Genomic DNA, 13171 nt, shown 5'->3' with positions numbered 1-13171 from the left:
CAAGGTCTCAGAAAACTCCTTTTGAGTGAGGGATAGATCAGGGGTCAGGGTGACGGCCACACACCTGAGAGGTACGTGGAAAGGGTGAGTCTGGAGAGGTAGGTTTGGGCCAATTGCCAGGCGGCCTTGAATGCCAAGCTAAGGAGTTTGGGTTTTGTTCTTTAGGTGGTGGGGATCTATTGCAGGCTTTTGAGCCTCGTGTTTGATAAGAATTGATGGTACAAATAACAACAGGTAACACTTGGTGGGCACATGCTGTGTGCCCAGCACTGTTCTAAGCACTTTATATTAACCATTTAAGTATCACAACAGTCCTACGAGGGAGGTGCTATTATTTTCATCCCCGTTTTACAGATGGGACAGCTGAGGCACAGAGAGCCTGAGTCACTTGCCCGGGCTCACGCAGCTGGGAAGTGGCATAGTGGGGATCTGAACTGAGGTTTGGAACTAGAGCTATTGCTCACTCTATCATTGTGCTTGTTAAGTGTAAGTATTTAACGAACATGTAACCTGAGTGTGTATTAGATGACATGTAAAGATTCAACAGATCTCAGCTAATTACCGGCACGAGAGGCAAGAACTGATGGGGCCTTTGGCCACAAAGGGCAGCACCCCTAAGGAGCTGAAACTTAGAAACAGAATGTGAAAATGGCTCAGAGGATGTGGCCACGGAGTCGCAAGCCTCTGAATTTCACTTACAGCTGCCTCTGACGGGCTCCTAGATTTCTTGGAAGATAGCCCCGCCCTTGAGCAAACCAACCCCAAGAGCCATCTGAGTGACTAACATAGTCGGGGCAAATCCCCGGTGGGATCACACCCAGTGCCCTGCCCCTGGGCCAGAGGCCTTTGTCGTCAGAAACACACGAGCATTTATAATACTTCTCATTTCTGTTCACCCCAGGCCTTTGATTTGCACAGGGTGGGGTTTCCAGAGCTGGGCTTTCCTCACCTTCTCTGTGTAGCGGGAGGACTGGGGACCATGGTTCCCACTCCTCCATTCTTGGTCTCCGCCAAGCCCTTCTCACGCGAACACCAGGCCCACATTTCACATCCAGGGGCTCAGCGGAGCTGGGAGAGGAGCGAGCAGATCAAGGCAGAGACTCCCCCCAGAGCAGCAGAGGTTCTTCCCCTTCCCTGAAGCTCCCTGGCTGCGGGCATCCCCACAACCGCAAATGAGGGAATTAGGGAGAACGGCGCTGGCTGCCCTGCCACTCAGCGCCTCTGGACTCCACGAGGTCCCACCTGAAGAAGCAGCTCCCCCTCCACAAAGAGCACGGGACCAGGGGGCCAGGACCCAGGTTTCAGGCCCAGCGCTGCCCCTCACTAGCTGAGTTCCTGGGGTTCTCTGGAGGCAGCGTGGTGAGGTCACATCCCGGCATCTCACTCTCTAGCCAGGTGACTTGGGGCAGGGGCGGGGGGCAGTAGGGGCGGGGGACGGTGTGTGCCGCCACCTCCCCAGTCCTCAGTCTTCTCCTCTGTAAAGTGGAGGTGGTGATCGCCACCTCACAGGGCTTCACGGGGTCGGGAGAGATACATTGGGCCCAGTGGCTCATTCTAGGTGTCTGGTCTGCCCAGCCCCTCTCCCTGCCTAGTCCCCTCCCCCTTCTAAAAGGGAAGTGATACCTGCTGAGGTTGGGGCTCTTGGTGGGTGTGGGGATCCAGCAAGACATTGTGTGGAAGGCCCCGCCCAGAACCTGGCAGGTAAGAGATAGGGCTGCCCTGTCGTTGGAATGTCACTTGCTGACTGGGGCCCACTGTGCTCCCCATGGGGCAGAGCCAGCTAAGCCATTCCCACGTCTGAGGTGGGTTCGGTTTCACTCCCCAGCCCCGGGCCGGCAGCATTTCAGGAAGGGCCCCTCATCTTTTGTGCGCTGAAAAATAAACAGCTCTTCATCTCCGCGGATTTCTGGATTTCTGCTCGAGAGGTATGTGAGCTTCCCTCGTCACCCCTGCACGGACAGGCTGGCCTCGGCCCCTGGGATGGGCTGCCAGCCTCCTCCTTCGCTTCTCACCTTCGCTCAGATGCCTGTGGAGGCTCCAGCCCCCGACTAGGCCTTTGGGGATGTAAGGCCTGACGAGACCCAACCCCTGCCTTCAAGGTTCTCCTACTTAAGGTGCTGTGCGCTTTCAGCAGAAGGAAGCATGGGATGGGGGGCTTGGGGAGGCGGAGGATACAGAACAGGAGGCCAGATGCTGCTTGGGATCAGAGAAGAACGGTCAGGAGAGCTTTCCGGAAGGGCTGACCTCTGAGCTGAGATGGAAGGAGGAGCCGTTGCTTCACTACCCCTGGGCAAGTTACTTCCCCGAGCCTCAGTTTCAGGTTCTGTAAAAGGGGCCAGGAATACCTGCTTCAGAGCCAAGAGCTTAAATGAGATGACGGATGTAGAAGAACTGACAAACACCTCATACCCCTAGGTGCCTAGGAAGTAGCAGCTGCTGTGCCAGGCAGTAGAGATGTTTGGTGACTTGAATTTCTTTTTCAAGGGTCTTTTCCTGGGGCAGGTAACACCTGTGGCTTAGTGTAGCGGAGAGTCCTGATTTCGGAAAAAGCCCAGCTGTAGCCCAGCATGAAATGAAGCAGCCTGGGAGCCCTTTCTCTCTCTCGGGTGGGTAATGGGAAGTCCTGCACCCAGTGGGAGTGGAGCAGAAGACCCCAGAATTCAAATTCTTCCCACGCACCCTGCCTCTCCCAGGGTGCTTAGACATGTGTCCTTTGTCTTTGGGCAGTGCAAAATTAGATGCACAGGGATTCAAAGGCACTTCCCCAGAGTAATTTTCACTTCCCCTCTAATTGTTCTCCATTCATTTTAAGTTTATTGAGCACCTGTGGTATGCCAGGTGATCGGGATTCTCTGTGCCAGACAAGGTCCCAGCCCTGATAAAACTCACAGTTCTGGGGAGGGGAAAGGAGATAGACCTAAAAACCAACATAAATAAATAAATAACAGAGTGCAGTAAATACTATGAAGGGGAAAATGGGGTGCCATGATCGAGAATTTGGGTGTCTACTTGGGATGGTTGGGATATTTGAGGAGGCGACATTTAAACTGACATCTGAAGCAGGAGCCGGCCGTGGGAGGAGTAGAGATGAGGAAAGAATGTTCCAGATAGAGGCAACAGCGCTATAAAGGTCTTGAGGGAAGGAGAAACTTAAAGAATCTGAGGAACAGAGGAAGGGCCGGAGAATTTGGGGCCTGAGTGAGTGAGGTGGGAGCAGCACAAGATGAGGGTCAGGGTGAGCAGGGGCCATGGGGGACTGGTAAAGGGACTGTCCCTGCAGAGTTTGAAGCAAGGGTAACAAGGTCAGAATTTCCTGTTAAAGGCTCGCTCCGGCTGCAGAGAGGGCTATAAGAAGGCAGAAGGCGAAGCCAGGAGACCTCAGGAGCTGTTACTGTGTCTGTGACCCTGGATGTCACCTCAGCCCTCTGTGCCTGTTCCTTCACACACGTGTGACTGTGAGAGTCAAATATGGGAATGAACAGAGGCGCACTTTGGAAAGCTGAAAAAAATGTATAAATGCGGGGAATCCCAGGTCTCACTGGATACGGAGGGTCCTTTGGGAAACTGCTGGGTAGGGTTGTCTGGGGTCTCGGGTGGGAGGGAGAGTGCCTGAGCACCCCACATCTGAGGGAAGGGTCACCTTCCTGATTTTCAACTAGGCCCCAAGCTGTTAATGTTTTGAGGGTAAGGTCACACCTGTGAGCCTGGAGACAAGCATGGGATTCCCCTCCAGCCACCCAAGCGCACACACGTCACATTTCTCATTCTAGGTCAGGAGAGTTCTCTGGAATTTTCTGAGATCATCATGAACTCTGACTTAAAGACCCCTGAGCTAGAGGATGGCGGAAATGAGAGGGGAGACACATGCCTTTTTTTATACCACCTCTTTTTCCCCCCTAATCTTTCTAGCTCCAATGGGCAAGACCGCTCTTGGGGCCCCTAAGGGACAGTGGTGAGGAACCTCTTTCTTGACTGTTGTAGGCCAAATTAGGGGCACTTTCCTAATACCTGACTTTTGGTATCTGCCATAGAGGTTTATTTGAAGGGGAATTTAATGTTTCTTCGAAGGAGGGGCTGCTGCGAGCCCCCTTCCTGCCTGCTGGGGTAAGGCCCCTCCACCCCATCTCTGGGAAAGGGAGCAGCCTCCATCTCCCCGGGGACTCCGGCCCTGGGGTGGTCTCCCCCGCGCGGCCAGGGAGGGAACCGGAGCCGCGCCGATCAGGCCCCGCCCGCGAAGGTGGTGCGAAGCCCGGCCCAGCCTCACATACGGGCCCGCCCGGGCCAGACCCGAGGGCGCTCGGCGGCGGCGGCGGCGGCGGCGGCGGCGGCGGGGATCCGGGCGTCGCGGGGGGCACCATGCGGAGCCTGTGGCCGCCGTGGCCGGTGGCAGCCGCGCTGTCGGCGCTGGGGGTGAGGCGCGGTGTTGCATAAGCGGGGAAGGGGGTGGCGGAGGGAGGAGGGAACCCCCCTCCCCCGCCGCGGGCCGGTCCGTGGGCCGGTCTCGGTGTCCCGGCCGGGGCGGGGCGCGGCAGCGGAGGCGGCGGGTTGCCGCTTCCCCATTCGGGCGTGAGAGCCATGGAGGCGCTAAGAGAGTCCGTGCTGCACTTGGCCTTGCAGATGTCAACCTACAAGCGGGCTACGCTGGACGAGGAGGACCTGGTGGACTCGCTCTCCGAGGGTGACGTGTACCCAAACCACCTGCAGGTAGGAACCCGGGCCCTCTGTGAGCCCCCAGCCCAGGCCCACCAGGCAGTCGCGCTGTTGCCGCCCCCGCCCCAATCCTGCCAGTGGGGAGGCAGGGGGCCAGTGCCAGACCGGCAGCTCTGGGCTCCTTGTCGAAAAAGTCTTTCTGGATTAGGAGTGCCCCTGAGGCTCTGGACTCCCCCCACCGGCCTCCCCTCCCCAGCCCTGCACCTCCCCAAACCCTCCTGACGACCACCTGCTACTGGGGCTACAGGCCAGGTGGCAGAGTTGAAGCATCCTGTAGAGGTGAGCTGGTCCAGTTCTCTTTTCACAGAAGAGGCCGTCCCTGAGTACTGAGAGACCTGCCCAGGGTCACACAGCCCGTTACTGGCAGAGTCTAAAACTGTCCCAGTTGTAGCATGGAAAGCCCTGGAATCCCGTCAGTCCTCGGCCAGCTGGGGTGGTTGGTCACCCTGTCTGGTGGGCATTACCCCATTCTTCCTCTTTTCCCCCAGTCCCTGAGTTTGCTGGGGGTTGGAGCCCATCCTCTGCTCCCCCTTTCCCTGCCCCTTTCAGCCTACTCAGGAAGCCCAATTCCTCCCCCACCCAGGGTCTGCCCCTGTGGGATTCCAATATGCCCACTGCCTCCCTGCCTGGTAGCAGACCAGTGAGTGTCGCTTCTTTTGCTCTTCTTCCCCTGTGGGGCTGAGTTGGGACAGTCCTGACCAGGACCTCAGCCCTGGTTGGGTTTGGACTCAGGCAGGTGGATGGGAGCGAGTTGGAAATACGAAGGATGCCCAAGGGGGCCCTGTGACCTGACTTCCGAAAAACCGGCTTAAAGAGAGGCTAGAGCAGCTCAGTCCAGGAGGACTTCTGCCAGGTTGACCAAGGGGGGCATTGAGGAGAGTATTGGGGCTGCCCAGTGAACTGACAACAAATCACAACTCCTCTGAAGGGCAAACTTAGGGTGTGTGGAAACTTAGGCTGCCAGGCCCAGCCCTACTCAGGCTCTTAGAAGCTGGGATCATAATATTAGTAAAGGGAAACAGTGTTGATTGAGTCCCTCCTCCAGACTGGTTAAATAGGCCCAGGGAGATCCAAACTCATGATCCCACGTGGTCTGCCCACTGGAACAGAGCACCTCTACCTACATCATCCCACTTAATTTCAGGACCACCCCCATGAGCTATAGGGATTACTGTTCCCACTTACAGATGAGGAAACTGAGGCTCCAGCAGGGGAGACAATTTGCCTTAGGTCACAGAGCTAGAAATCTGGGAGTGAGAAATCAAACGCAGTCTGTATAGACCCTCTTCCCCGTAGACCCTTCTTAAGAGGCTAAATCCAGCAGGAAATTAGATTTCTGTGGCAGCGCTTTTCCCTTCCCAAATCAAAACAGAGTCTAATCAGCAATCTTTTTCAGTCTCATCTTTCACAGAAGGTTCTAAATATATCAGCACAGAAGCATTTTGGAATTCACAACAAAATAATATGCTGTGTTGTCATCATCACAACAGCAGCCCACGTGGGTATAGCCTTTTTTCAGGTCACAAAGTACATTCATCCGCCTGAGGCTGCCTGGCAGAGTGGAGGCAGCCCAGTCTCTGAAGCCGGGGGCCCACCTTTGAATTTGACACCACTTGTGATCTTGGGTGAGCAGCTTAATCTCTTTAAGTTGCAATTCCCTCATCTTTAAAATGGAGTTAGAGAAAATGGATGTAATACATATTTCTGGGCCTGCTAGGATTCTTGTTTTTCCTTCTGGTCATGAGGTAAGGGCCCCTGTGGCTATGCTACACATGACAAAGCTGACTCTCAGAGAGGTTGGGGACATTCCTGTGGTCACACAGCTATCATGTGGTTGGAGTGCAAACTGCCACTGGTTGGCAGTACACCAAACTGCCAAACTGGGTAAATCGCCCATTTTTACTACAGGAAAAGCCAAAAAGCTTGCCTCAAGGATTTGGAGGCATTTCTGTGGGTACCCAGCCTGGCTTTCCTTGAGACTCCCCGACTTCCCTAAAGCAAACATGAACTAGCTAACAATCGTTCTTCTAAGAGTCAAGAACCTATTTATCTCATCTTACAAAGCAGAGTTTTCTATTAATTTTATGTTTTTAATCATAGGGATTTTTTTCCCAATATAAAAACTTTGCATGCTCATTTGTGGGAAAAAAAAAAAGAGTCAAGTATAAAAAAAGATTTACAAAGAAACAGTAACCCCACCACTCAGAGATAACCGCTTCTAGTTTTTCACATTTGCTTATATATATTTTAGAATATAGTTGAGCTCACTCTAAGTACACAGTATTTTGTCCTGCTTTTTTCATTTAGTGCCACTTCATAAGCATTTTTCTATGTTGTTAAAAACTTCGAAAACATCAACTGTACCTCAATTTTAAAAGTACTTCCAGGGAATTCCCTGGCGGTCCAGTGGTTAGGACTCGGTGCTTTCACTGCCGAGTGCCCAAGTTTGATCCCTGGTTGGGGAGCTAACATCCCGCAAGCCATGTGGTGGGACCAAAAAAATAAAATACAATAAAAAAATACTTCCAAAACATGCTACCAATAAAAATCATAATACTTTACGGTACCAATGTATAAAAGTATATTTACTCAATCTGCTACAGTTGGACACTAGGCCCAATATCTCTAACACTGTGGGTGACCATTTTCTAGACTTTCGAATAATTTCCTGTGAGTGATTGCTAGAAACGCAACTGCTCCCTCAATTTTAGGCTTTTTAAAATGGACCCAGTCCCCCCAAATCTCCCTCTCTTGACGGGCAGCTATAAAAATCAGCTGCTTGATTTTTTAAGGTTTGGAAGCCCATTGGTTCTTGGAACTTCAAAGTCATCGATACCAACACTAGTAAATGAAAACTTGCATCTTTCAGCCAAACTTGCCACCTTTTTGCCTGAACATGCTGACAAAGTGCTGTATTTAGCTGGAGCAAATTTCTACCTGTACCTCACCTGAAAGAAAGGATTTTTCTTTCCCTTGATCTCATATTTGAGGTACAAGTTAATTACAGTCAACTAAAATTAGTCACTGTGGACTGAGTACAGAATTGAAAGCCCCATCTCTAACACGGAGCCCCAGCTTCACCTCTCGTGGGCTCTGAGACCTGAAAACTACTCACTTAAACCGCTTTTTTTGGCAAGATGGGGTTAATATTAATCCACCTCTCAGAGCTGTTGCAAAGATTGAAATGAGACAATATAAGTGAAAGCACCATGTGTAATGCAACAGAAAATGCATTTGGTTGTTACCGGGATCATTATCAAAACTCACCAGGCATGGTATCTCAGGGATGCCCTAAATATAATACCTTTGCCTCTGCTCTGCTCAAACTGGCTGCCTGGTCTCCCCACACCCCAGTGGCCCAAAGAGAAATAGCTAAAGATACACTTGCAGCCTAAACTGGGGAGCAGAGGGCCCCAACGGTTTACCAAAACCTTTGAAACTCATCCAGTTAATCCTAAAAATCAATTTTTTCAAGAAAAAGGAAAGCTGAGATATTGAATTCTTAGTGGTGGTTTTCTCATTTTTCTACCCCTGCCCCCCGCCATGCACAGAGCTGTCTTTAGCAGGTGATTTCAGAGACAGTCCCACTGAGTGCTTTACAGAGACCTCTTTGCTTACCAGGAGACCCTTTCAGCTCTACCTGCCTGTTAGATCTTTATGCTTCTGGCCTTCGAGTTGTTCTGGGATCTGAGCTGGTCAGACCTGGCACCTCATCCAACTTCCTCATTTTAAAAATAGGTGACTGAGGTCCAGAGGCCACCCAGGGACGCATGAGGGATCTTGAAAAAGTCAAGGGTGACCTTTGACTTCTCGGATTGGTGCCCTTTCTCCAGTGCCGTCGTGTCATCAGCAGCTGGGTGTTTCTCTGGGAAGCAAAGAAAGCTGGAAAGTGCTTCTTTTAAATACTAGACTTTGATCCTGTTTATATATAAGGAGTCCCCTCCCTCCCAACAGGTACTATACTATAAGCTGTTCTCAGTCATTGGAAGAGAGTCAGGCACAGGGGCAGAGGGGCAGGTAGGGCTCAGGAGGGAAATGGGGAGGACGGGAGGGCATTCTAGTTTCACTCTGGCCTGGCCCCAGTGGCCTCAGCCAGAAGCTCACCATATAGAAACTGTGCTAGAAGAAACTTCCCCAACCTGACACCCTGACAGAGGCAGGATATCACGCAGGGCCAGGCTGTCCTGGTGTGTCTGCTCCGAAAGGCTGACTGACTTCAAGGCAGGCAGCCAGACCTCCCTGCCAGCCCCCACGGAGCGGTCTGGCCTTCGGGCTGCAGCGGGTGCGCTCCCTGCCAATCCTTTGGCCAGACTGACTCCTGTGCGCTGCTCCACTCAGCCAGGTCGCTGGGGGGCCAGGCGGTGACTCAGGAAAAGACTCTGCCTTCCCTCTGGAGCCCCCGTTTCCTCTGAAAGCCAGGCTCCCCGCGCCTTCTGCTGGCTTGTCTCCTGGGCCCCGGGCGTGGTGTCCCATCCTCGCCTGCAGAACTCGTTCTTGCAGAACCTTGCCGCACCAGGCCCTCACTTCTGTAACCGAATATCTGTCCCTCATCAGGGCTTTGTTCCCTTGGCTCTGGAAACCCTGGGAACTCCTGGGCTGGACAGCTAGACAGTTCCTCCCTCTTTCTCGTTCTCCAGCTCTGTTTCCTTCTCGGTCTCCCTCTCCACCTGTCTTGCCAGCGCATCCTTTCCTCTCTGTTTCATTCTCTCTCTGCCTCACACGACAGTCGCTAGGATGTTAAGCCTGCCAGTGAGCTGAGCGTTCACGGTCATCCTTACCCCATCTTCCAGACGTCAGCTCTGCGCCTTAGCTGATGCCCCTTCCCTGTTACCTCTCCAGAGACCAAGAGGGCTGCCTGTCACTAACCTCCCGACCCTCCACGTCCCTGCAGACCCTTCTCTCATGATCAGCACGCCCTCATTTCCAAAAGGCCGGCTCTGAAGGAGGCAAGGTGGGGACAAGAGGGGCTCAGGGAGGAGACAGCACGGAGCCAGACAGCAGCTCAGACCCACAGCCCCGGCCCCGTCCGTTGCACCCAGGAGCTGGACAGGCTCTCCTGGAGAGGCCCCTTGATCCCGGCGCAGTCTCCCGGTGACTTCTCCTGCCACGGGAGGATGCCTCTGGATTTCTGCCCTCAGACGTGAGGCTTGTGCAGAAACCACGAGGCCCGTCAACCTGGTCGTTCAAGTCGAGCAGAGAACAGCACAGAGGCTAAAAACCCGATTTTCAAATTCCGTTTGCCAGTTCTGCCTAGAAATAGGAATTTTTAATTTAATTCTGACTTAATTCTGTTTAAGTTTTGCAGGGAACGCCATCTGTTTGTTTGACGTTAAACAATGAGGCTCAGCTCGGCTCGCGGCTCCTGGGGGGCAGCGTGGCCACTCGGCCGAGGCTGTGGGTTCGGGAGGGACGTGGGTTTTCTCACGCTGTCTCCTCGCCCCACTTCCTGTGTTTCTTCTGGAGCTAGTACTCATACCTACTCTTAGGGATGTTGTGAAGATAGAATAGCATCATCTAGCAACAAAATAGAATGAACGTGATGCCAGAAGCACAGAAAGCCCTCAAACAATACCTGCCATGATTACTCTTTTTTTTCCTTCCCTCCCTTTGTCTTTCATCCTCTCCCTTTTATTTCTTCTTTCTCTCCCTTTCACCTCCTCAGCTTCCCTGCACCTCGGTATTGCTCTGTCCACATAAGAGAGGGTTTTCTGCTTCCCCAGCCCTGACGGCTGTGATCCTTGGCCTCCGAGGGGACGGGATACCTGTTACACCAAGATCGCTCCATCTCTTAGCTTTTCACCCCTCTCCCCCCACGAGCTGAGCCTTGGTAATGGGGGCACTGAGAGGCCCAGAGTGGGAGGCAGAAGGTGAGACCAGCTCAGGGGCCCAGGAAAAGTAAATGTCAGCATCCCCAGACAGGGCAAGTCCTTTGGGGGCCCTCTGAGATGCCGGTGCCCAGGGTAAACTGCGTGAGAGAATTGATGCCTCTGAAAAAGCACTTTATAGACGTCGATTGCTGTGAGCATGTCAGCTCGTCCCAGGCTGTGTCTGCACCAGTAGCGTGGTCAGAATCTGCATGTCTCACGCTTTTAAAAAGGTTCTTATGGGATTCCAGGAGGCGACCTGCCCCGACCCCCGCCTGACACAGCTGCTTCTGTGTCGGAGCCTCCCGGACCTCCACAGCATTGTCACCAAGCCTCAAGTTCCTTTTCTCGGTTGTAGGACCCACCTTTTTTTTTTTCCACAAAAAGTTCTTGTCTTCCTCTTTCTCTAGAGCAGTAACCCCCAGTCATTTTCTTTCTTTTCTTTTTTTTTTTGCGGTACGCGGGCCTCTCACTGCTATGGCCTCTCCGTTGCGGAGCACAGGCTCCGGACACGCAGGCTCAGCGGCCATGGCTCACGGGCCCAGCCGCTCCGCCGTGTGTGGGATCCTCCCGGACCGGGGCACAAACCCGCGTCCCCTGCATCGGCAGGCGGACTCTCAACCACTGCGCCACCAGGGAAGCCCCCCCAGTCATTTTCTGTTCACAAAATAGCCAGTGATGACCGTGAGGCTGTTCAATGCCCTTCCCTAAGGTGGCCAGCCTCAGATTCCCCAGGCGCCAGTGTGAGGCTCCCTGAAGGCTGTGACCTGCTCCTAGGGGCCGCCATCCCCTCAGCTGTTGGGGGGCACTCGCAGGTCAGAGGCTGGGTCTCCTCATCTCCCCTGACATCACCCCCTTCACCTCCTGGCAGGCTGTGGGTCTCCCTGCCTGCATGCCTGCTCCCCTCCAAGCCTTGCTCCTTCCACCTTGGCTTTTCCAAAGGGTAAATCTAATCGTATCACTCCAGCCCTCAGGAGGAAGTCCCCAGTCTTTCACCTGGCTTACAGCACCCCTTAGGATCCAGGCCCCCCTTTTCCCTTCCCCTCCCCATTCACCTGGCCAGCTTCTAGTTATTATTTAAGACCCAGCCCAGGCATCCCCACCTCTAGGAAGCCTTCCCAGACTGAACCTCTGCCCACCCCAGTCTGTTTCTTTATCTGCCTCTCTGCTGGGCAGTGAGCAGCTGAAAGCAAGGGAGTCTATCTTCCCCCTCGGTCTTTCCAACGTGGCCCTAGGTTGGTGCTCGACTGTTGGCCACAACGTCACTAAACTGAACCCCACCTTCAGGGGACCCTTCCTGTCCCGCGGCCCTGGCTTTTGCAGGAAGCGCCTCGTAGTACAGAGGGGAGCCCCCAGCTGGCCTTGGGTCTGAGGGCCGGGCCGAGGACTCTGAGTGCTATAGACTGGTGGGTTCCTCCTCAGCCTGGAAGGCCCTGTCACGCCCTCCACTTCCTCCCATTGTGCCTCCTTTCCTGTTTAGCTGCTGTTAGGCTGAGGACATTTTTTCCTCCCTTTGAGGACCTGCTCCAATGGAGCTATTTCTCCATTGCATCTCCCCTGACATCTCCCAAGACTCTAATCTCTGACCCACAGGCGGGCTCTAGAATCAATACACTTGGGCTCAAATCCGAGCTCTACCCACTTAGCTGTGTGATGAGAGGCAAGGGTCTCACCTCTCCGGACTTCGGTTTCCTCATTTGTAAAAAGAAACTAAGAACACAGCCCTCGTGGGATGATGCCGGTTTCGACCGCTAAGGCTGTCTGTGCCCCGGGAAGTATGCACTGTGGTTGTGTTATCATGGGGGTTGTGTCACCCGCGGCCTGTTGAAGCTGGGGCTCTGGAGAGAGCCCAGCTGGATGTCTGCTGGATGCCTGCGAGTCCAAACATCCTGGTTTTTTTTTGAACTCCTTACTGGAGAAACAGGGAAAAGCTGATCTTTTTTTTTTTCTTCTACCCGTATCAGGTGACACAAAAAACACAAGCCCAGCTGGGTTGACTGCTTAACTCGGATGTTTAGCAGCGAATCTGAGCTGCCGAGCAGGGTGCTGGTTCCTTTCCTGGATTAGGACCGATTCCATGGGAACCAGACCACCCCTGAGGCAGGAGGGGACATCAGGCAGCCCTGGTGTCTCCCCAGGGCTGGGTTCTGCCGTGGAGCCCCCTCCTCCTGGGTACTGGGGGCCCTGGGCTCACGTTCTCCTCGCCCCGCCTGTCTCCTTCCCTACAGGTGAACTTCCGAAGCCCCCGGAGTGGCCGGAGGTGCTGGGCCGCACGGACCCAGCTGGAGAAGCGGCTGGTGATGCTGGTAGCACTTCTGGCGGCAGGAATGGTGGCCTGCTTGGCAGCGCTAGGCATCCAGTACCGGACAAGTAGGTGCACCCGTGTTGCATGATGGGCTTCACTCACTCCCGCCCCAGGCTGTGTCCACTTGTAGAAGGGGGCTTCCCTGCTCAAGCCAGGACTGGCCTCTGAGGCCAAGGAGAGAGCTGGGTCTGGAGGCTGGGGTTGCTGCAACAGACCAAGACCTGGGAGCTGGGCAGATGGGTGATGTTAAGGTTTTGGGGTCAGAAGGACATGAGTTCAAATCCTGGCCGGG

The 13171-nt window shown here is 53.9% G+C and overlaps 1 protein-coding gene across 2 annotated transcripts in view; it reads left to right on the top strand.

Annotated features, from left to right (window-relative positions):
• ECE1 (endothelin converting enzyme 1) overlaps positions 1 to 13171 on the top strand; it is a 115729-nt gene that overhangs the window by 53101 nt on the left and 49457 nt on the right. The window contains exons 1-3 of one of the 2 annotated variants that reach the window (XM_060015648.1): positions 4319 to 4410; positions 4618 to 4704; positions 12803 to 12944. In XM_060015648.1, the coding sequence (XP_059871631.1) occupies positions 4357 to 4410; positions 4618 to 4704; positions 12803 to 12944 (283 nt within the window). In that variant the 5' untranslated portion in view covers positions 4319 to 4356. Of the gene's footprint in view, positions 1 to 4318; positions 4411 to 4617; positions 4705 to 12802; positions 12945 to 13171 lie in introns of those variants that run through there. The other variant, XM_060015653.1, reaches the window with a different exon arrangement.

Source organism: Delphinus delphis, chromosome 1 (assembly GCF_949987515.2).
Source record: "Delphinus delphis chromosome 1, mDelDel1.2, whole genome shotgun sequence".
Lineage (NCBI taxonomy): Eukaryota > Metazoa > Chordata > Mammalia > Artiodactyla > Delphinidae > Delphinus > Delphinus delphis.
The sequence above is the reverse complement of the archived record's forward strand: the minus strand, read 5'-3'. Positions and strand labels throughout refer to the sequence as shown.